General features: G+C 42.8%; 3 protein-coding genes across 4 annotated transcripts; all 3 read right to left on the reverse strand.

Annotated features, from left to right (window-relative positions):
* Positions 1–420: 420 nt before the first annotated feature.
* Positions 421–10,940, reverse strand: eif3c (eukaryotic translation initiation factor 3, subunit C). 2 transcript variants are annotated; one of them, XM_029455723.1, is made up of 23 exons: positions 10,774–10,940; positions 9,740–9,858; positions 9,587–9,652; positions 9,304–9,493; positions 9,039–9,164; positions 8,695–8,746; positions 7,985–8,109; positions 7,739–7,869; positions 7,395–7,545; positions 7,072–7,175; positions 6,649–6,790; positions 6,309–6,434; positions 5,963–6,056; positions 5,625–5,812; positions 3,536–3,760; positions 3,261–3,452; positions 2,705–2,876; positions 2,452–2,611; positions 2,294–2,359; positions 2,043–2,130; positions 1,757–1,922; positions 1,590–1,631; positions 421–1,284 (listed from the first exon to the last, which is right to left on the reverse strand). In XM_029455723.1, the coding sequence occupies exons 2-23, from the start codon at positions 9,778–9,780 to the stop codon at positions 656–658; spliced, it is 3,276 nt and encodes a 1,091-aa protein (XP_029311583.1). In that variant the 5' UTR covers positions 9,781–9,858; positions 10,774–10,940; the 3' UTR covers positions 421–655. The 2 variants fall into 2 exon arrangements, with proteins under 2 accessions (XP_029311583.1, XP_029311584.1); XM_029455724.1 differs by lacking the exon at positions 10,774–10,940 and having other exon boundaries at positions 9,720–9,838.
* Positions 10,941–11,099: 159 nt separating this feature from the next.
* LOC115024871 (uncharacterized) lies at positions 11,100–16,070 on the reverse strand. Its single transcript, XM_029456733.1, has 9 exons — positions 15,966–16,070; positions 13,907–15,028; positions 13,722–13,767; positions 13,259–13,411; positions 12,829–12,939; positions 12,570–12,695; positions 12,299–12,421; positions 11,384–11,455; positions 11,100–11,263 (listed from the first exon to the last, which is right to left on the reverse strand). Exons 1-9 carry the CDS (start codon positions 16,068–16,070, stop codon positions 11,229–11,231), a joined length of 1,893 nt encoding a protein of 630 aa, XP_029312593.1. The 3' UTR covers positions 11,100–11,228.
* Positions 16,071–16,938: 868 nt separating this feature from the next.
* LOC115024279 (DNA ligase 1) lies at positions 16,939–21,782 on the reverse strand. The gene is made up of 5 exons (XM_029455721.1): positions 18,394–21,782; positions 18,094–18,289; positions 17,913–17,992; positions 17,598–17,683; positions 16,939–17,493 (listed from the first exon to the last, which is right to left on the reverse strand). Exons 1-5 carry the CDS (start codon positions 21,484–21,486, stop codon positions 17,433–17,435), a joined length of 3,516 nt encoding a protein of 1,171 aa, XP_029311581.1. The 5' UTR covers positions 21,487–21,782; the 3' UTR covers positions 16,939–17,432.
* Positions 21,783–23,744: the final 1,962 nt, after the last annotated feature.

Here is a 23,744-nt window from a genome sequence, read left to right on the forward strand (position 1 = left end):
TTACATTTTTACTTTTGGAGGTTGTAGGAATATCACCATCACAAATCCAGATCTGCTCGTCGGATGGTCTAACTACTTCAGCAGTTCAAACAAGAGGGACAAATCCAAAGTATTTACATTTCGTTTCATAAGGCCGAGACTCCCTTGTGTTTGTTTTCCTTCTTTCAAGTCGCCTGAAAGTCAGATCCTGTATCCTGTTTGTAGATCATTTGTTTATCTGCCACAATTTGAATCCGCTCCAAAGTGTAATGGTTTCTGCCTTGACCCACGTTAACCCTTCAAGTTTCAAGAACACACAACGTCCTTAGCGAAGGTAACGAAACATCTGAGATCTAATGTAAATCATTTTCCCTGATGTGGAGGAGAGGGGTTTTTGTTTTTGTTATATGAAAAGTGTAAAACAGAACACAAAACACACCATTTCATTTGTGTAATTGTTTATTTAATAAGTATAAGTCAACAATACTTGACGCGTCCGTCACCTGACTGTACTGCCACAAGCTAGCCACACTGCAATGTCCACGTTTACAATTTTCTATTGGCAATAATAACCTTAAAAACTCGTCACGTTCATCCAAAGAAGTTGGCCGCGCTGAGAAACCACACTATGCGACTGCAGTGAGAAAGACTTGGACTGCAATAACTTTCAGCTGAATCAGCAGTTTGAGTCAAATGAAGGAGAACAACACACAGAAACCCGTGTTGTTGTTATGATCATGGAATGAAGACTCGTCCAGGGGGCGAGACTGAAATCCACATGTTCCAAGCTCAGTAGTTTTGGTGGCTTTGGTATCCGCCACCGCCGTGACCTTGGTAGCCGCCGCCTCCGCCGCCGTGACCTTGGTAGCCGCCGCCTCCGCCGCCGTGACCTTGGTAGCCGCCGCCTCCACCGCCAGTGACCTTGGTAGCCACCGCCTCCACCGCCATGACCTTGGTAGCCGCCGCCGCCTCCACGACCTTGGTAGCCGCCGCCTCCGCGACCTTGGTAGCCGCCGCCCCCACGGTAGCCCCCGCCTCCGCCACCGTGGTAGCCGCCGCCTCCGCCACCGTGGTAGCCTCCACCGCCGCCACCGTGGTAGCCGCCGCCTCCTCCGCCGCCACCGTGGTAGCCGCCGCCGCCGCCTCCTCCGCCGCCGTGGTAGCCGCCGCCTCCTCCGCCGCCACCGTGGTAGCCACCGCCTCCTCCTCCGCCGTGACCTTGGTAGCCGCCGCCTTGGTGACCGTCTTGGTTCTGGTGGTTTTGATTTCTGTAACCACCTCGATTGTAGCCTCCCCTATTCTGATCTGTGAACGTGCAACGAGGAAAACATGTTTAAATGGTTTACACGACGCAACAATTGAAGATTATGACCACGTAGTGTTTTGTTTTGTACAAGCGTCTTTTTTCAGTTGTTCCCAATGTGGCCGCCAAAGTCTCTGAACCTTTCAGAAAGGGGCTGAGAGCTTTTCTGATGACTCACAATTTCCCTTTCCATGTGAACAACCAAGTGCAACACTAGGAATGTGTTCCAGGAGATGCTGAAAATATTAAAGCAGCAATGAAGCAACAGCCTCTGCAGAAGATCAGCGATCAGTGCGGCTCAACATACCTCTGTTGTAAGACTTGTTCTGCTGGTAGCCACCTTTCTGATCTGTAATGCAAAGAACAACCCGTTACTAATGTTTCCAAGAAAGCATTTATCAACCTATAATAATAACGAAGACAACATCTTCATGTAATGTATTGCATAGAGTGAAGCGTGTTGTCCGAACTCACCTCTGTTGAAGTAGCCTCCGTAGATACCTTGCTTGAGGTCGAAGACGCGCTCATTGTTCTCCACCAAGCTGCCGAGTTTCTCAGCCAGCTGCAGGGCCATGTTCTGCAGGGAGGTGGGCTCTGTGCGGTGCATCACTACGGTCTGTGTGGGCTGGTCGAGAGACGCCTGTTGGCAAGAGGACAGAATTCATTTAGAACTTCAATTGAGGGAATTGCTTTTTAGCGGAAATTCAACAACACTTGTGTTGCATGTAGACTTAATAAAATGAGAAGCCATGAAACTTACCATCAGCTCCTCGTTGATGATCATCTTGCTGATGATGCTGTGGACTGTGGGTATCTCCAACTCAAACATCTCAGATAGTGTCCCCATGCTGAAGGACAGATGCAAAAATAGTAACAACATTTGTCGTTTGCATAAACACGAGTAGGCAGTGCAACACCTGATCTGATATAAACAAAGGCTTCAGCTAAACGCTCACTGGTCTACACAAACCAGTGCTTTAGTAGTAACGGGCAGTAGCTTCTTGTGCTCACCTGATGGAGTCGTATACACTGCTGTAAGTGAACAGGTAAGTCCTCAGTGACTCCTCTTGGATCTTCCTATAAAAAGGAAAATGTAGGGAAGCACAATGAGTTTATATTTGTAAATAATAATGAAATTAAACTGATGGATGAGAGTTGTGTATGCTAACCTGACAAGCATCTCGCGCACTCGCTGCGTCTCAGGAAACAGGTCCCAGACCTTGCTGTTCATCTTCTCATTGATGATGAATGAGTGGCAGGTACGCCAGTCTCCCATCTTCATGGCCTTGCTGGCAGCCACCACGTGCTCCCTCATGCTCTCTGGGGGTCCTGTGGGACAAAGAGAGCCACAGTTATCCTCTCTGCTTTCTCTCTGGATTAAACATCCTGGTGTAAAGAGTTGTCAGGGGACATGTTACGTACCCAGCAGTGGCTGTCTCTCCCCCACCCTAAGCTGGTGATGGAACTGCTTGCTGATCATCCTGCGGCGGGCGTCAAACTCATGAGCGGCCATGTAGGGGATTTCCAGCAGCATGGCTGACACCAGGTACACACACTCCAGCAGCTCCAGGTTGATGTGCATGTGGAATGGCACCTGTGGGGGAGGTTAAAGCAATGCTCTTTAAGTATTCCCAATGCTTGGAACGCAATACTGAGCTTACACGTGTCATTGTGGTACTAGAGGAAAGTAGGATTCATCAACTGGGTACTATGAATTTCTGGAAGCCTAGAGCACTTCTAAATTATTACCATAAATGCAAATGCGAAAGGTTTACAGAATGCCTTTATACCCACAGCAATCAATGTATATTGCCACTTTGTTTACATAACAAGTTGTTCATAATATGATCGAAGAAACCTGCCGACATGGTTCTCAGGGAGGTCCTCTGTCTCCATCAGAGATTACACCTAGCAGGTTTATCAACTAGACAAACTAACATGATCTTAACCCTGGGTTTACCGCTTGTGTAGGACTTACTTGTCTTCTCTTTTCAATCTTCTCCTGCTCTGCGTTCCTCTCCTGCATGTTCCTCATGAGCAAACCCTGACCCAGGAGCTCCTTGGCACGGCCAGAAGACTGGATGTCCAACAGGGCATTGTGGGCATCTTTAATCATGCCCTGCCTAAATGCGCAAATGCCAAGCTGGACCATGGTTCTGTTGTACAGGATCTAGACAAGAGAGAAATAGGTAGTTAGACACAAGGCTACACAAGAGAACAACTATGAACCCTAAATTAGTACCGTGTGCCTACCTGTACGGGCGGGTCAGCGTGCTGGATGTTGTCCTGCAGGTGGCTCATCAGCATCAGGTCGCGGGCCTGGTACCAGCGTGAATGCAGAGCGTGGTGGTAGATGTGGCAGAGGATAGCGCAGGTACGGATACGGTCGGTACGATCCTTGGCGTAGATGAACTTGCAGAGACGGTCCATGATCACAGCACTGTCCTCCCCCTCGCTCTCCTCCTGGTCCTGCTCGGACTAAACGGCGGACAGAGAAACACAACTCGCTGATAAACTCCCATAGACGGCTGCTCACCTCCTGGCAAGACACTGTCTACATACAAACGCACTGGCATCCAGAAATATAGGCTTTTTGCTGGTATGGAAATTCAAAATTCTAATTTATATTTGAACCATATGGCCTTAGTGTGGTACAGCCCCAAAAATAAATATGGCCATTATTTTAGGCCTTTGTTTTTAAAGAACTTGAGAATGTAAACAAAGGATTTTTGGGCATAAAAACAACCTGTGGATCTTTACGTACTCGCTAGTCCAGGGGTCGGGAACCCATGGCTCTTTCGATGACACAATATGGCTCGCAGACAATTTTAGTAATCAAGTAATAAATAATTATATTGTGTCATTTTAAAGTAAAACTTTTAGCTGTGGATTTTTTTGTTGTTCTCCCCTCTCCTTTCCTCCGCTCTGTCTCTGACTGTAGGTGTGTTCGCACATGTGTGTGTCGGCAGTGAAGCCCCGCCCTTCTCGAAACCGAGCAGAGGAGAAACTGCACAAAGCAAGCAGTAGACCGGGGGGGGGTCAAACTCAATCACAGAGAGGGCCAACATTAAAAACTGGGACTATGTCGAGGGCCAAACACGGTCCACATTTATTGAACAGGATACACATAAAGTGCAAAAAGATATGGAACATATTTAAGTCAACTGCAAACGGGTTGCTGAGCAGTTCAATTTTAATTTCTGAGCTGCAAAGTCGGCAAATGCGCTCAATTTATCAGCAGAATGCTGTCGGGAACACAGCGGTGGAGATATTTGTCAGTGTTTGGAAACACGACCAAAGTTTCCTTCCTCCTTCCTTCTCGGCTTAGAAAGCTCTCACTGCATCACACATGTCCGTGATCACACGGCCCTGAAGCTGCAGCTTTAACAGTGAGATGCTTCGTTATGTCGCACTAACAGTCCCGCTCACATCGTCCCAGAGATCTGTGGTGTCTTTCCAAAAACTGGCAGATTTCCTCACGCAACTCGAAAAATCTATTCAGCACTTTCCCTCGACTCACTCTTAGAAAGTTTCCTTTCTGTGTTACGGTGCTTATTACATCTCCAGAGCTTTACACCACAGCGCTTCCTGGTGTAAGATGCAGCTGACGGTGCATCTTCTCCCGCATCCTGCCCACTAGTCCGCTCTTTTCATCACATCGCAGACTCTCCATCTGTCGTCAGTCCCGTCAGTTTGTCCCGGGACAGTTTCATTTCTCACACATTTAGATACTTCGTCAAATGTCTTTCCCCGTGGTTGTGCCATGCATTGATGTAATTACCAAAACCGGCGGGCCACTTATGACAGACATATATTTTCTCGTGGGCCGGATATAATTGCCTTGAGTTTGACACCCGTGCAGTAAACACTGAAACGTGCACATAAATGAGATAAATAACGTAAGCGTTTAGTTTATTCAATAAAAGAGCACCTGTTCAATGCAACGCTGATACTGCTATTAGTACTCAGAGATGTGTTATTCTTAAAAAATGCACGCATTAAGTTACGTTCAAATTTATTAAATATATGGCTCTCAAGGAAATACGTTAATAAATATTTGGCTTTTATGGCTCTCCCAGCCAAAAAGGTTGCGACCCCTGCGCTAGTCCAACAATAGCATAGCAGTCAGTGTTAAAAAAAACAAAAGAAAGAAAGTTAAAATCGAATCGTGGCACCCCAACTACACTGAGGTTTTTCCTAATTTAGGCCATTATGTCACTTATCATTTAAAAATGTAAATCTGTCGATAGAGCTAGCGTGTTAAACTCGGTTCCCTTACTTGCTAAATAGTCATGTGTCTTTCTCTCTCACACAGGCTGCACCACTCCCGAGCTTTTCTCACCTTGGTCTCTCCCTGAAGGCCCAGGCTGCGCCGGTGAGCCTTATAGTCAAACTTGTAGTAGGTGTGCATGATTCTGCGGAGGTAGATGCGGCAAATCTCCTCTGCGCAGCCCTTCTTCTCCATGTAGTCGAGCAGCCGGTCAATGATGCCACAGACGTGTCCCTCATCCTTCAGATTGTCAACATATTCTGGAGAAAGAGTGGAGAAAAGAGCAATGAGCTACTGGGAAGACCAAAGATGCAGCAACATCAACTTCCAATACTCGAGGATTTACATTCCCATCTAAAATTATAATACTCACAATTAAAAATAATTCACGAGTGTTTGTTTTCTGGTACCTTGTGAGTGGGGATCAGTGTTCTGCATGATCTTGGTAAACTCTTCATCCATCCTCTCTACCAGCGTTAAGATGCATCCACGCACCCTGAATGGCTGACAAACACACAAGTAATAAATATTTATTTTTATTACAATGTTATCCTCTCAAAACCAAACATTTAGCAGTTTGTGCAAAACATTTCCATACAAACGATGCTTCCATAAATGAAGATAAACCTCATAACACACAAGACAGATCATACAACAAAGACATGGTCGCTGGGATGGTCTACACATCAGCACGGACAAGCGGCCACCAGAAAATACCAGAAAGGTCAAAAACAAACAGGAGAGAAGATGGCATACCTGGTCTGAGATGATGAGACTCTCACTGTCCTCTGCGATGTTCTCCCCGATGAAGATGTCGTTGTGTTCGAAGAGGATGTCCAGCAGCTCATCGATACAGTCCAGGCACGTCTTCCACATATCGGGCTTAAGAGAAACAAAGTTAGAATTATTCCATTTGTAACACCAGGATCAGTCCTGACAGTTGAGCATAATGTTAACATCAAATACTATAAAAGGAATTCTAATGGCTATAGTATATCAATATATAAGCATGAATATTGATTCTACATTTTGTGTTGTTCAAATCCTTTAGATTCATCATTCAAACTTTAACAGAACTTGTAACATTTAGATTTACCTTCATGAAGGCTGCCAGGTTGGGGTTGTAGTCATACAGGGAGGCGATGATGTTGAACTTAATCTTGACCAGGATACCTTGGCCCAAGTTATTCTCAGCGGCGATGTTTACCAGAGCATGAAGCAGTTCAATCTGGGCAGCCCTGTCAGAGGGAGCATAAAAGTGGAGATTGGATTAGAGAAATCGCCAAAATTAGAACATTTGTCATATTTTCTGCAGATTATTATTATAAATGTTGCACTTTTCCATTTCTTGACATTTACAATACTAACAAAGAAAAATGACAGATATGCGAGGGTAAATAAGAGGTTCCTACTTGGCTTGTCAAAGTGTTTCTCCACGAAGTTTGTTTATTGGACATAAGTGTACATGGCACACGCATTGCGGATTTAAAGAGTATTATGAAGAGTAATATGTGCGGACCTGTCAGTGCCCTTTTTGCCTCTTGCTTGCAGGATCTCGTTCAGCTTCTTCACAACCACTGGTACGTTGATTTCTGTGCCTTTGGCAAACATCTTGGGCTTTTCCTGTCAAAGTAAATACACCACATAACATACATATATACATAATGTGCTGATTCACTTGGACTGGGCCTGCAGTGAACCTGTGCTAAAATAAATTACAAGGCTTTGTAGCAAAGACAAACATGGATGAGTGCATCCCATCTATTGTCTCATCTTGTTTTAGCAGCAACAATCTGATAGCAGTAAATCTAAAAAATACTTTTATCATGAAGTCTTCTTTACCTTGACCATAGGGGCGCCTCCCTTCACCTCCTGCCAGCCTCCAGCTGCATCTCCACCCTCCTCCTCACCCTCTTCCTCAAGCCGCTCCTTCTTCTTGGGCTTCTTCTTCCTGCCGATTTTCTTTTCACTGGGCTTATCACTCTCCTGGGCCCTGAGGACAGACAGTGTGTGTGGTGGTAAGTAAACATGGTACTGTAAGAGGGAAAGCAACTGTATTACCTCACGTACTGCAATTTACCATTAACTTTATAAAAAGGGAAAGTAAAAAGTTTCGCTTTGTGTTGCCGTGTCCCGTTTTGTTCATATTTTCTTGTAAACCAAAAGATGCAGAGAGGGAGACTCACTTCTTGAGGAAGACCAGAGCTAAGGAAGCGCTCTTTACACCCTCTTCATCCGTGCTATCACTGCCACTGTCTACAGTGTCTGATCCCCAGTCTTCATCATCATCGTCATCATCACTAGAGGAAGACTCATCCTGTCAAGGGAGAAAAGATCCATTAAATGATCTCACATTAGAACGAGGTCTTCGGCAGCATGTTTCTTGTTGTTCTCTCTGTACTACATTCTCATATGGCATGCTGGCTTCTTACCCCGGATCCCTTGGCAGACTTGAGGAACTTGCTGGCATCTGGGATAGGCTCAGGCTTTTTCTTTAGGAAGGCCTTCGCTGACATTCCTTCTTCGTCTCCCTCTTCCTCGCCATCAGAAGATGAACCTTGTAGAACAAAAATTAGAATGAATTTTAGAGATGATGCTTTCACCCAACATTCAGATGTTCAGCTGTAATCTTGATACAAGCATACTATTGTTTTATGTTTGTAACGGCTGGTCTGTGGCAAACACTAGTGTCGTTTTCTCTCTGGGAGTAAATGAGTGTCTATAAGTGACTTTAGGAGGTAATAAAACTAAATGCATATTTCAACATTTTGGCCCTGGCAACATTGGTTAACCATTTTCATTATAAAAAAATAAGGAACATTTCAAACACTTCTGTAAGACGAGTTTGAATGCCTGCACTATTTGTAAATTAAATTCTACTCCCACACTTTCATTAAATACCAACTCGATTCACAAGACACTGAAAACAGGTAGGGTGATACACTTGTATGATTAATGTGTGTAGCTTATGCAATAATGTACGTGAAGTGTGCTACAGGACCCCGAAAGGCATCAAACATCTTCTATATGCAAACATATTTCACCTTTCTGCTCTGATGTTATGATGGACACAGATTGTTCTTGTACATGTCACAGAAATGTTGTGATTTAACATAAAAACTTGCTTTAACAGCAAGCTTACCTGAATCCCCTGCCTCCTTCTCTTCCTCTTCATCAGCAGACTCCTGTGGGTTCTAACAGACAGAGAAAAGAGATTATATTTTTAGCCAGGCTGTTTCCCGATACACTTTTAAAGTTACACACATATGGAAGCTGCCAGGTACAGACAGTCTGATCTGGTGGCCTACTGAGCAGCTTGATTGGCACATATGTTGGTAATGCAGAAAAGACAAGTGCTCCTCTCTTACTAATTCACACACATATTCATGTTTCACTTTGAAACAGCCTCCCGCCTCTGACATCAACCACCTAAATGTATGTATGTTTTGAAGCACATGACCACTAAGAGAAAGTTTCCCAATTTACCTCCTTGTATGCAGCAACTTCTGTTTCGTAGTCTCTGTTGTACTTGCGGATCTTCTGACGTAGTGTACTGAGGGCTTTTGCGTTGTTTTTGTTCATCTTCTTCTTTCCCTCTTTGTCCTCCCAAAGCTGGAGAGAAAATAATCTTCATTATTTATATTGCACTGGAAAAGTGGGGACTGGGATTACATATATATACACATATATTAATATACATATTACATAGTTTGTATTTTTTTGAGTTGTGGTTTGAATCTGAGCTACTGACCTGGTTCAAGTAGTCCTCCAGGTCGGCCAGAAGACGGATGTAAAAAGGGGGAACACCCTCTTTGTCCACTATAGTCTTGCTTTTGAGGAAGGCTCGACATAACTGCTCAAAATCCTCCAGACATTTGGCCATGTCACGAATCTTCATAGCATTTCGGATCGTCTTGATGAGGTTGGTCAACTCCTCAAACCTAAGATATAAGAATAATGCATTAAGAACAACACCCGATAAGACAATCGGTACATTCTTTGAGATGTGCCGCTTAAAAAGATACCACACCAACCTTTTGTCTTTGGCGCTGCGCACCACTCTCTTAGTGTCCTCCTCATCATCACTGAGAAGCAACGACCTGTGAAAACCATGTGGATGAGTGAGATTACTACGAAAAGTAAGAATTTGAGTCCTGATGACAGTACTTGTAGTAAATTGTACTGACTGCTTGAAAGGTTGCTCCGGGTGCTTTAAGAGTGAGATCATCGGCCGATGAAGACTCCTCTGACTCGCTGTCAGACCCGGTGGCAAAGAAACGAGACATTGCTGAAGGAAGCGGTCAATCTGTGAAGACAAAAGGACATCATGAGAGGAATGGTGAAGACATTACAGCTGATCTGTTTACATCTGTGCACATGAATAGTTCAGCTTCCCATTAACAAATGAGATAAAAGAAAAGGCAATATTGTAATAATTGAATCATGAAGCCAAAACTAAAGTGATGTGCCTCAATTAAAGGGAATTGAATTGAATAGTAGTCGTCCATTGAAGTTACTGCTGCTGGGTCATGTCGTGAAACAGCATCACACAAGTAGGAACAAGAATGTCTCTCACATGGTTAACGTAAAAAGACGATGCAAGACATAACAATTCAGTTTGTTGCTGGTGCGATACGAGAAAAACAAGATTTACGGCGTTTTGTCAAGCTAGCTATTATTTGCTAGCTAACGTTAGCTACTGTCACTATGCAACTACTCAATAAGAAACTAACGTTAGAGCTAGCTTTAAGCACACATTAAAGACTTTGAATGGCAGCGTAAACATTCTTTAAAAATGTTAATTTAGCAACAATTGGCATGATTATGGCACATAGATATGCCGTTTCCCGGAACAAAGTCGACGGGGCAGCCGTTAGAAAGTTAGAAACCTGCGTCTGTAACGTTACGAGACAACCTGCGCTAAACTAGCTAGCTTTGACAGATGGATTGCAAGTAACCCATAAAACTAAACAAACGTTAGTTGCCGCTACGATACGTTAATTCATAACTAAAGCAACGTAAGCGCATACTGTAGCATATTCATGTGCAAGCTAACGCTGATTTATATCTGATCTAACGCTAACGTGGCGCGGGGTTGTTGCTAAGCTAACGCTAGCACCTAACTAGTGAGCAAGGGGCCCTCTCCGCATGTGTAGCCGGTAAATATACTAAAGCGACATGTAACCAACCATAAGTTAGTCAAATATTGAGCCAGACTTACCTACGTCCTTGTGAAATATATCCTGTGGTGTGACTGTCTATTTTGAATGGTTATAAAATCCAGTTTTGCTGTAAAACGGCCACAAATTAAAGGCGTGCAACAGCCTCGCCGGGTGCTTGCGTCAGGAAAGGAAGTGAGTCGTAGATCGACGAAGAATAGAGATGGTCTGCAACACATCCACGGGACAGGGCCTCGCGTTATGTTGCCCCCCAGCGGGCGGAAAGGTCACCATTTATCTGTTATGGGTCCCATAATGTGTTCTCTTTATACATCCATGTTTGTAGCAAAGATGGTAATAATAATAAAATACAAAGCACAATTCACTCTTCAGATACTTCACATATTTATTCAAATATCACAGATGAAGCATGCATAACTTTCAGAGTAAGAAGTGGACCCTTAGGTTTATTAATAAAATCATAATCTTAATTTTACAGCAGTTCATTAATATACTTTTATGCTTCCTCTTCTTTACTTTTCTTCAGCAGCGCTGTAAAAAACAAACAAAAAGCACTGATATTTCTTTAATTTCAGAACATTGCAGCATGGGGTTTTCTAAGTAAGTTGCAATAAAACTATATTTACACAAAACCACAGTAACGAGTCATACCTTCATTCAGTTTCCTTATTTCTTCTGATTTCATTTTGAGTTGTTGTTCAAGCATGACGCAGTTGGCGCAACCTGCAATACAATTTCAATCATTACATTACTGAGGGAATGGTCTCCGTCAAATCATTTTCTATCGTCAGTTTTCTATTGTCTGTATATCAGACTTGGTTAAGTGTGGGCGACTACCTGATGTATAACTTCCATATAATACTCATGCTTCCTCCAACCAACGCCATGTGGTCATGGTGGCTTAATGCCGTTATTATCCAGACACACCAGTTTGAAGTTAAATTCTCAAACTGGTCTATACAATTAATTTAGGTTACTTTTCATTGCCTTATTCATTAATGCAAGACCCCAATGCTCTTTAATAGTGTAGCAATTTATACAATGGGACAGTTTGACTTGATAGATATGTTCATCTTATCATAGCTGAACATTTGTGTCACTTCAAACATTACTGGACAAGCATTATCGATATAAACCAAACTTTTGCAGCATCAGAAAACATAAAACCTCCACTAGTTGTTTACACAAAATAATGTGTGATTAAAGCTTGGGTAGGTAGTTATTATTTCGGCGTCATTGAATTACAATATGCTGAAAAGGTTAGTATGGAATTTTGGCCCAATGTCACCAAAAATAAACTACAATACCCAACTTTAAACGGAGTTGTTAACAAGAAAGATGGCTGATGCAGGAAAATAATTATTTCAAAACAACCTAAAGATGGACATAAGTACAAGATCTTAATATTCAGTTGTTCAGCCTGTAAACAGCCTTTAAACAAATCATATTAGATAATATTCTAAGTAGGTTATTGGACTTGTCAAGTAGGCACCTAACATCAGTTTGAATAAATTAATTAAACCTCCAGTCGCCTCAGCTGTCCATCTTTGGCATCTCAGTTCTTACCATGGCCTTTGGGTTTAGCGAGCAGAGCTTTATGGCTGCTCGTAGGCAGTTTCAGTTTCGCTCTGCTAGCAGCATCGCAAGATGTTGAGATTTCAGCAGCAGTACTGGCTCGCATTGCAGCATCTGAAATCACGTGATAAAGAACATGGAAGTAACTCGCATAGAGTCCAGGTTACTGAACTCACTAGACCATGACATCCTCCAGCAACAAACAACATCACAATCTGGCATACACTGTGCGAGTACACAGTGTGGTACACTCCCAACCTACCATCCCTTTGGGTTTTAGCTGGCAAAGCTCTCTTACTGGTTGTGGGCCGTTTCAGGTTTTTGGATGCATTTGCAGCATCACAGGAAGATGGTGAGGTTTCACCACTACCATACGGTAAGGGAGTATCTGAAAGGTTGAGAAAAAAGTGAGTGTGAATTTAGTAAGTAGAGAAAAGTCCAGTTTTTGAACCCCATCACAACAACTTTTGTGCAAATACTAAGCAGCAATTCTTTGAAATGAAAGTAGCTTCTTTTTTTACCCATTTTTACATTACAGGTCATTTTCTTTCTCTTTGCTATTGGCAAAGCTTCCCCTCTGGTTAAGCGTTGCTTCTTTGCTTGTGAAGTCTTCGTCACAGGGTTAGTAGCTGCTTGTGTATAAAGAACAAAAAACATTACATCATAACATTACATTGTAGTCAAAAGGGAGATTATTTTGTAGGATTTTTCATGTGTTGCTGGTAATTATAAATAAATAAAATAAATAAAACACAAACATTAAAAGGAATCTCATTGCGTCTTGTCTTGCTAGCTGCTTGTTTATTATTGGGGTTCAGAAATACAACTGTATATGAATACCATATGTCATTTAAAACTCAGTACTGCCAAATGTACATTTATTTATCATATTTGTAAATATATGATAAAATAAACAGTCAAAACATACATTCTGACCCCTGTAATGAGTACCTGTAGTAGGTCCACGAAGTTTATTAGTGCTTAAAGAAGCTGATGTGTTGTTTCTCACTGATGGCGGCCTGAGACCTGTTGCAGCTCTCTGGATGCCTGATGGTATGCCACTCAACTGCGGTCTCTGCAAGCCTGAATGAGGTTGCTTGGATCCTAATGTCGGCACAGAGGGAGGACAGTGTGGATAGTGAATACGGTGAACACACACTTCATCTCCTATTGAGAGGGCATTATACTGTTCGCAGCTAAAAGTAGGACTTAAGAGTTAAGGATGGGGGAATGCTTTGTCTAAAAAATAATACATGAACAAATGTTAACATTAGTTCAAAAAGTACACAGATACTTACTTACAGATAAATTACTGTTATCATCCCGTACTATTAAGAATTTACCCTCAACATTTATTTAGAATAAAACTGCAATCTTCCAAGCCCATTCTAAAAATAGAATAGACACTGCTTACCTGTTGTTGTCGCACGTAACTTGTAAGAGCTTGATATTCCTGTGGTCTTAAATACACAAGAAGAGAGGATATCATCAACAATCAGTTGTCTGGTCTCAGTCATGAAAAAAGATGACTGACATGGTCAATTGAGTTCTGTGCTGTCAACTTTGTACACATGGTGGATAACAAAAAAAACATCCTACCTGGGGAGGATCAGGAGCAGAAGTACATCTCAAAACTTCGGCTAGGGTTCTTTGTCTCGTCATGGGCAGGCCTAATGTCAACGCCTCAAACCTCCCTGGAAGTGCAGAGGGCGGCTTGTGTTTCAACAACTGGGATGCAGCACTCGAAGGAGGCAAAAGGGATTGAGCAGCTGGATGCGGCAAGAATGTTTTACGGTCACAGATTATGTTTGATGGAACGTCTGATGGCACCTGACCATCCCCATACAGTTTTTTCTGTGCCGTTATGGTTTTGACCTTGTCTCGTTGAGTGTACACATTCAAAATTTTACAGTTAGTCATTGGTGTTGAAGTGATCAAAGAGTCTGCCTTTAAATCTAGGGTATCATCCCAATTCAATGTGTTTGCTTTGCTGTTTTCCAAATCCATGCTTTGATGGCCCAAACTATTGGAAAGACCATTTGTCACAGGCAGACCTGATTCACGTCGGCCAGCTCCAGAAGCCACCGCAACAGCTGGATTAGCTTCAAACGTGCTCTCAGGGGTGTCAACCATCTTGGCATTAGAGTCTGTAGTTGTAGTCCCATTATGTCTAAACGGTTCAGGATGGTGGACTTCAGAATTGTTTTCTTTAGGGCTACTTGTTGCATTAGGAGAGGGCTTGTCGAAAGTGTTCTGGTTACCGTCACTTGAGCTTGATTCTGACAAAGTTATTGTGCCATTCTGCATGGGAGGAGGCTTAGAATCAAAAGTGTTGTTTTGGAGGCAAAAGGTTGTAGCACCAGCGACACTGGATTTTTGAAGAGAATGTCTATCAAAAGTGGCGTTCTGCATATCACCTGGACCACTTGTCTTTACAGCGGAGCAATTTTGAGTAATTTCAAGGGAAGATTCGGTGATGTTCTTTGAGACCGAAATTGCCTGAACTGCAGCCTCGCTCTCCTCTTTGGGACTGTTTACATTAAATTGGGGAAGATCCAGGGTCTTATTCTGAGGGCTTTGTATTTGAGCAGTGGTGCTCAAATCGGTGGAGGAACTCAACTGCGCGGGCTGGAGGGAGGTGAACGCGCCGTTCACAAACCCAGATGTTTTTGGCCTTGGTTGTGGCTCATTGCTAGTCAACTCTGCATCACGGCTGGTAAGCTAGCTCTTCATTGTTGGCTTCCACAGTATTAGAGTTCACCACAGGTTCAACATAAAGCTCAAAGGTGACATTCTTTAAACTTGTGTTGCACTGCATATCAGATGTAGATAACTGTGATGAAGCACACTGAACAGCCATGTCACTTGAGGAGTTTTTGTCGTGTGTAACATTAGCAGATGTATCCTCAGCTGATGTTTGAATCTTCGCCATGTTTGGTCCACTGGGCTCCAATGAAGGCCTGCTGTTTTCCAAAACACTGCTTGTAGAAATAGCCTGAGTTACTTCGAAGGAGGTTTGCCTAATGTCTCCCCCCCCACTCTTATCAGATCGTTCACTAAAAGAGATTGTGGTGTGGGTGACATTGCCAGTAAGAGTACTACTTGACAATTCTTCTCTTTGAATCATGTCCGATCTGCAAGGCTCTGCCACAATTTGGTTATTGAACTCCGAGGGAGGCTTGCTGTTTTTCAAACTATCCACTGGTGAAATATCCTGTATGACCTCCATGGAGGATAATCCCTCAAATTGTGATAGCTCAGAATCACGCGTAACATCAAGAAGCGTTATTTCTGGGAAGTATCGGACATCCAGGAAGCAAACAGGAGCATACATACTCTCAGAAAGGTCAACCATCTTGTCATCAGGGTCTGAAGCTGTTGTCCCATTATGTTTTGACAGTTCAGGAGAGTGGACATCAGAGTCGTTTTCTTTATCACTCATACTGTCACTGGTCAACATTTTCATGGCATTCTGTTTAGAGGGTTTAGTATTGAAAGTCCCAATCTCCGGTTTGCAACTATTTATATTAGATTGGGAATGATCCATGGTCTTATTCTGAGGGCAGGTTATTTGAGCAGTGGTGTTTATATGTGTGGAGGAAGTCAACTGGGAGGGCTGTAGAGAGGTTAACCTGCTGTTCACAGACCTAGCTGTTACAGGAGTAGCAAGCATGCTGCCAGGAAGATCTGAATCACATGTATCATCAAGGAAGGTCATTTCTGGCAAGCATTCATCTTCCAGCCAGGATACAGGAGCATCCATGCCACGTAAAGATTGCAGAGAAGACATTTTTTCAGGTGATCCCTCAGTCTCTCTGTGCCTGCAGCCTGTGGATTAGACAATATAATTAACACAAAACATTTTAACTTTTATATTACCAGATCATGTAAACTTACATTGGGTCAATATTCCACAATTATTGCTAAATATGAGGTCGAAATGTTACTACTCTACCTAAACCTAAAATACCCTATATTATATATCGTAAGTAAAGATAGGAAGTGGGTACAAAAATACAAATCAAAAACACTTTTTTAAATGACAAAGTAAAGCCAACTGATGACCACAGTCCAGTGTCAACCACTTGTGTTAATTAACGCTGACAGTACATTAACAATGTCAACTTACCTTCAGTTTAGTTAGGCAGAAAACATAAGTTAGCTAGAAACAATAACATCGCAACTTCAGCCAGCAGAGGATGATCCCCAACAGTGCAGGTAACATACACAACATGGTAGTTAAAAGAAACCATTGACAGATGTTGTTTTATCTTGAGAGGTTACAGTAGAGACGTTATTCTTCAGACATGACAGTCCCGAACAACGCTAAGCTAATATTAGCTTGGTAACGTTAGTTGGTAGAACGGAAACAACTTTGACTTACCTAACTGCTTGAGGGACGTTTATGTCTGGGAAAAGACTTTAAACCTTAACTCGAAGTTCGAGTTTGTTGAATAAAACACTTTAACTAACGTCGACTAAACTTTGAAATAGGAGCGCCGCTCTGGTTCAAACGTCAACTTTCCTCGCGCTCACTGGATAATTCCAACCAATCACAGCTGAAGGTTTCTTCTTCATGAGTTTAATAGTAGTGATGTCCATGTGATGCAGCAATACTGCCATCTACTGTCTCGTTAAAACTACACTTTAATATTTAATACATTCATGTTATTTCTTTAATACAAAAATACTCTTTATTAGAGCAAATTCTGACATCAATTTATACATTTCAGCCTCACTTTTTGTTCTATGTTACACTGAATTCTGATGTGGTGTACATAAATAGCTTTGAGATACACATGTCTGTGGATTCAGGTATTCCACCAACACAGCCAGTGTCTCCACCTTGGACTTCAATTGTTTATTATGTCCCTTTGCACCACAGAGAGATTTGAGGCTATGATGATTATGTCTGCTAAAAACCCAGCAAAGCCACCACTTCTTGCACTGTGTTTTAAATAATGCCATTCTCTTTTCAGATAAGCTTTATTACAAAACATAAGGCAAGTAAATGGGCGAGATGAACATTTCATCACTGTATTCAGTTTCATAAATACATCAAAAATAAAGCCATTTGTATATTATATTCAAATATTCATACAAAGCATTACAATTCATCTTCATCTCAGTCTTTTGAGGTTTTCTTCAGTTTGGTCTTCAGCTCGGACATAAGTGGATTTCCAAATCTGGGGACACACGAGAAAACTGAAAATCAAAAAATGTCTGAACACAAGATGCCTCTTTTGTGCCAAATATTATAATGTTGATATTCTGAAGTGTTCTTTTTTACCCTGGATGTCTTGGTGGCATCCATTTAGGTTTGAGTTGTGGCTCATCTTGTTTGGGCGTGTCACTCTTCTCTTCTGGCTTTGTCTCCTGTTGATAATTTGACATTAACAATGTATATATAAAAATAGTAATAATAATAATAATAATAATAATAATAATAATAATAATTATTATTATTATTCTAATACACATGCACGCACAATGTCAGCTATTAAGACAAGCCATTCTATAAAAGTACGTTTTAAGATATACCTCAACTTAACAGAAAATAAATATTACAATTAAATATATATATATATATATATATAAAGATTACCTGTGACATGGTGTCTGGACTATTTTCATCTCTCACCACCCGTTGCGTCTTTTTTAAAACAGGGAAACCTGCACCAAGCCCTTAAAAACAAAAATTGTGTGACATTATTGACAGATTATGAAAAATAACTGCACATGACATACTCAAGGTAGTGGCTTTCCATGCGCCGTAAGTGACCTACCAGGCAGTTTTATTCCAATGCCCAAGCCTCCCAAAGGCCCACCTGCAGGGACTTTGGCTGACAGACGTGGAGAGGGTGTGGGATCCAGTGAGGGCATATGTAGAAGGGAGCGGGGATCTTTGGGTGGCCTTACAAGAGGGTTTTTAACAGCAATTCTTGCCTTTTGTACAGTAAAATCAAGCGCATCGGTGTCCAACTGCAATGACAAAATTGTCTCTGTAGGTTATGAATACTGCCTGATTTTATTCATGATTTAATATGATGTTTTTATGGTTAAATATGTTATTTTAAAAACGATACCTCCATCTGATCTTTAGACTTTGCCGTTGGATGTTCTGCCACCTCAGACCTGTTCAGCTCAGGTAACCATTCAGCAATATCTTCTGACCATCTGGGCTGGGGTTCAGTGCAGGTGACGCCTTGTGAACCAGATTCTGTCAACACTATTTCCTCCCCTAAAGAAGCCTCTGATCCGCTTCTAGATCGTCCTGATTCCGTGCACATTTCATCTGGAGAATCAGACACAGTTCTCTCAAGAGGCTCATCTTCAGCTTTTGTTTTCTCAACTTTGAATAGAGCGTCTGCTTCTTCAGTGTCTTTCCAGTCAGTTACCTCAGCGATCTCTTTCTGGGATCCAGGTTCAGTCTCCCCTGATTCAGCTCTTTCTCCGTCTGACGTTTCTCGTGATTTATCCAATTCCTGATTAAGATGTCTAGCCTCTGGTGACGTGATTCCTGAATCGGGATGAAATCCTGTCTCAGTGATTGATTCCTCCTCTTTTAGATATGATCGCCCTGTTTCAGCTGCTTCCTCCATCAACACATCCTGAAAGTCGGAGTTAGGTCTTTGTGTAGACAATTCAGAGATGTCTGCTGATTCTGACATATTTGCCAACATGTTATATATGTCTTGAAATGAACCAGTGCTAGTGGACTTAAGTAGCTGAGTTTCACCCCATTCACCGACAGATTGGTCCAAAAATCTAGACTCTACTGTTGACGAAGACATTTCTGTGTCACTCACCAATTCAGATTCCCTTGAACTTGACGCCACAAGATGCTCTGTATCCTTCTCTGTCTGCACTGATGATATTTCGTCTTGTTCCTCATTTGATGGCTCCATTTGTTGTCCGGGTTCCGGCCCTTCTTGTTGTTTCAGGGCATCGGTGTCCTCTGACAAAGCCGTCTGTATCCACAAGTCGAGGATTTCTTCATCGATCACATCCTGACGTCCACTCATTGAGCGAACTGTTTCTTCAGCATAACTCCCCTCTGATTCTGTCACATGCTCGGCCACTTCTTCTGTTAATATCACACTTAAATCTTTTGGTTTCAACTCAGCTGTCTTTGATTCCCCGGCTGCTTCAGTCAACATCTCCTCATTGGTTATCTCTGCTTCATCTGATTGTTGATTTTTCATCTCCAGTGATTCAACTGGTTTCGACAATTCAGATTCTGCCATCCCTGCTCCCTGCAGATGTAAAATCTCCATCTCATTTATGTTCTGCATTTCATCTTCTGCTGCCTCCTCGACTCCATAACCGGTTTCTTCCATATCTATCCCTGCATCTTGCATTTTTGCATCTTCAGGTAATTTATGCTCAGTCTGAGTCTGTTTCAGGAATCCAGATTCAGTAATGTGTTCTAGTAAAGTAGGAGACATGTTGCTGTTTTGTTCCAGATGTATGGCATCTACTGATTCCTGAAAGAAGCTTGTCTCTGTCATCTTCTTTACTTCAGCCTCGGGGAAAGTTTCATCAGCGGACCCGACCACTTCCTCTGCTGTTGCAGCTCCTGCCACCTCACAGGAATCTCCAGCATTATCAGCTACTTGGGAATCACATAACTCTTTGTCCATTTCAAATTCAACTAAAAGCTCTTCCATCCGATCTTGCGGCTCTTCTGCCGCCTTATTGGTCTCGTCTGTTGTGCTGACGTCTGACTCAGATTCCTCTTCTGAGTTTTCGATCCACGTCTTCATTGAGTCCACCAGTAATTCTCCTTCCTCTTCCTCAAAGAAAGGTCCTGATTCTTGAATCACTGCCTCAATAAATGTTTTCTCAGTTTCTTGTGGCATTCCTTCGTCAAAGCTGTTCTTAATATCTTGTGTGCTTTCTTGTCCGTCTTCCATGTGCTCGGTGCTGCAGCCACTGTTTTGAAGGCTCTCCGACTCTTTGCCCTCCTCCTCTTCTCGTAAGTTTCCCTTGATTTCCTCGCAATCCCCTTCTTCCAGGAACCTTTGTGTTGTATTTTCATCTGACCCAGGCTCATTGTTGTAGTCAGGAACTCCCTCTTGAGTTTCCTCACATGTTGGAGAGTTTAACTCCTGCGACACAACAACCCGGCCTTCACATATGCCCAGGGGAATATTTTTACACTCTCCGCTCATTTCCTGTCCAGTCTCGCCTTCAGGTTTTGAGGTGGTTATACATGCTATTTCCATGCAACTTTTTTCCTTTTCTACTTGATCTTTATCAAAACATCTCTCATCTACTAAAATATTGTTCGACCTTTCGTCAATTACTATGTCATGGTTCTCTGACTCATCATCATCTGTCTCTCTTGTTTTGGTTTGCACCTCGGTGTCCTTCACCACATCCTCTTGTTCTCCATCTGTGAATTCTGCTGTGTGCAGCTCTGTTTTAGCATTCTGCACGACTTCTTTGCTGCATGTAACATGTTTAATTAAAATGTCTTCTTCTTGACTGTCTTCTGTAACTGTTTTGATGTTGACTTCCTGCTCCGGCGCTTTATCTATTTTCTGGTCGTTTGTGGCCTCAATCACATTTTCTTCCTCAATGACAACACCCTCATCCTCATCCTCCTCCTCCTCCTCCTCCCTCCTCCTCATCCTCGTCCTCGTCCTCGTCGTCCTCCTCTCCTCAACTTTACCACTTTCCTTTCTATGAGCCATCGCATGCTCTTGCTCGACAACAATTAGCTCACCCTCAGACACGATGCCAAATTTGTTGTGGGTCATTTGTGATTCAACATGAAGTGAAGGGATGAAATCTCTGTCGTCATCTGACAACTCTTCACAGACCTGTTTTGCTCCCTCATCAGAGTTGTTCTCATTCTCAGAGGCAAGCTGTGGCACAACATCTCTGTTTTCTACTTCCTCATATGTCGCCGCTGTATCTGCCTCGTTCCTCTGCACCTTTGCTTCTATTATGTGCATGTTATTCTCGTCTTCTAGACTCAAATCTGCGATCGGGCACAATTTAACCTCTATGTTTTCCGCCTGCAAGTCTTCATCTTCATGCTGCATTTGATCATCTTCTTCCTTTACTAGAATGGTTTCATACATTTTTTGATGATCCTCTGGTGTTATTGCGCTCTCATTGTCCTCCTCAGCTCCAGCTTTTCTTCCGCTCTCCTCCATATCTTCGCTCATTTTATCACCTGTAAGTCTTAGTGACCGGGTGTTTGTATGTTCTTCATACTCTCCATTCTCCGGCGTCTCATCTCGTCCGCGAGTGTACAATTTCCAATCTCTGCTTTCTTCTTGTTCGCCTTCTTTTGCGACCAGCAGCCCTGCATCATCATTTCCCTCTTGAGTGAACGGTTCATCTCTCTCTTGGGTGAACGGTTCATCTCTCTCTTGGGTGAACTCTTCATCTCTCTCTTGGGTGAACGGTTCATCTCTCTCTTGGGTGAATTGTTCATCTCTCTCTTGGGTGCACTGTTCATCTCTCTCTTGGGTGAACTGTTCATCTCTCTCTTGGGTGAACGGTTCATCTCTCTCTTGGGTGAACTCTTCATCTCTCTCTTTGAACTCTTCATCTCTCTCTTGGGTGAACTCTTCATCTCTCTCTTGGGTGAACGGTTCATCTCTCTCTTGGGTGAACGGTTCATCTCTCTCTTGGGTGAACGGTTCATCTCTCTCTTGGGTGAACTCTTCATCTCTCTCTTGGGTGAACTCTTCATCTCTCTCTTTGGTTAACGGTTCATCTCTCTCTTGGGTGAACGGTTCATCTCTCTCTTGGTTGAACGGTTCATTTCTCCCTTGGTTGAACGGTTCATCTCTCTCTTGGGTGAACGGTTCATCTCTCTCTTGGGTGAACTCTTCATCTCTCTCTTTGAACTCTTCATCTCTCTCTTGGGTGAACTCTTCATCTCTATCTTGGGTGAACTCTTCATCTCTCTCCTGGGTGAACGGTTCATCTCTCTCTTGGGTGAACGGTTCATCTCTCTCTTGGGTGAACGGTTCATCTCTCTCTTGGGTGAACGGTTCATCTCTCTCTTGGGTGAACGGTTCATCTCTCTCTTGGGTGAACTCTTCATCTCTCTCTTGGGTGAACTCTTCATCTCTCTCTTTGGTGAACTCTTCATCTCTCTCTTTGGTTAACGGTTCATCTCTCTCTTGGGTGAACGGTTCATCTTTCTCTTGGTTGAACGGTTCATTTCTCCCTTGGTTGAACAGTTCATCTCTCTCTTGGGTGAACGGTTCATTTCTCCCTTGGTTGAACAGTTCATCTCTCTCTTGGGTGAACGGTTCATCTCTCTCTTGGGTGAACGGTTCATCTCTCTCTTGGGTGAACGGTTCATCTCTCTCTTGGGTGAACTCTTCATCTCTCTCTTGGGTGAACTCTTCATCTCTCTCTTTGGTGAACTCTTCATCTCTCTCTTTGGTTAACGGTTCATCTCTCTCTTGGGTGAACGGTTCATCTTTCTCTTGGTTGAACGGTTCATTTCTCCCTTGGTTGAACAGTTCATCTCTCTCTTGGGTGAACTGTTCATCTCTCTCTTTGAACTGTTCATCTCTCTCTTGGGTGAACTGTTCATTTATCTCTTGGGTGAACAGTTCATCTCTCTCTTGGGTGAACGGCTCATCTCTCTCTTGGGTGAACGATTCATCTCTCTCTTGGGTGAACGATTCATCTCTCTCTTTGAACGGTTCATCTCTCTCTTGGTTGAACGGTTCATCTCTCTTTTGGGTGAACGGCTCATCTCTCTCTTGGGTGAACGGCTCATCTCTCTCTTGGGTGAACAGTTCATCTCTCTCTTGGGTGAACGGCTCATCTCTCTCTTGGGTGAATGATTCATCTCTCTCTTTGAACTGTTCATCTCTCTCTTGGGTGAACTGTTCATCTCTCATGCTCACACCTTCCTGAGACTCTTTGTTCTTGCTGCCTCTGTTTGGCTGGGTTTTGTACTGCACGCTTTCTTCATCAGGCCCTAAGTCGATGTCTGTGGTGCAAATTTCCCAGGCAACAACTGGCCGAGATGAGCTAAGCAGAGAGGCTGCCGCAAGAGGCTGTTCCTCCTCGAGCCCTCTTCCACTAGCGTCTACCTCTGTGTCACCAAAGTGAGTGGGCTCACTGTCAACTGCAGATTCCTGGATGGAGTTTGAGTCATTGCTGTCGATGTTAATAGGCTCTGGCCTGAGTAATCGGTTCACAGCTCCGGTTATATAGTACTGAGAACAAGAAGAAAAAGAAAGGGAGACTTTTTTGATTATTTATGCTACCGATTATACAACACATCTTCTTTACACATTATGCATATCATGTGCATTTGTTTAAAAACATTTTACATTATTATACTTAAACAATATGTTGTTTGTTGTTCGTATATCTTCCTATACTTTTACCCTGAGGTTGTGTTTTATGGTTTGAGATATTCCGCTTCCAGTTATGAGAAATTTTAATG

Source organism: Cottoperca gobio, chromosome 19 (assembly GCF_900634415.1).
Source record: "Cottoperca gobio chromosome 19, fCotGob3.1, whole genome shotgun sequence".
Taxonomy (NCBI): domain Eukaryota; kingdom Metazoa; phylum Chordata; class Actinopteri; order Perciformes; family Bovichtidae; genus Cottoperca; species Cottoperca gobio.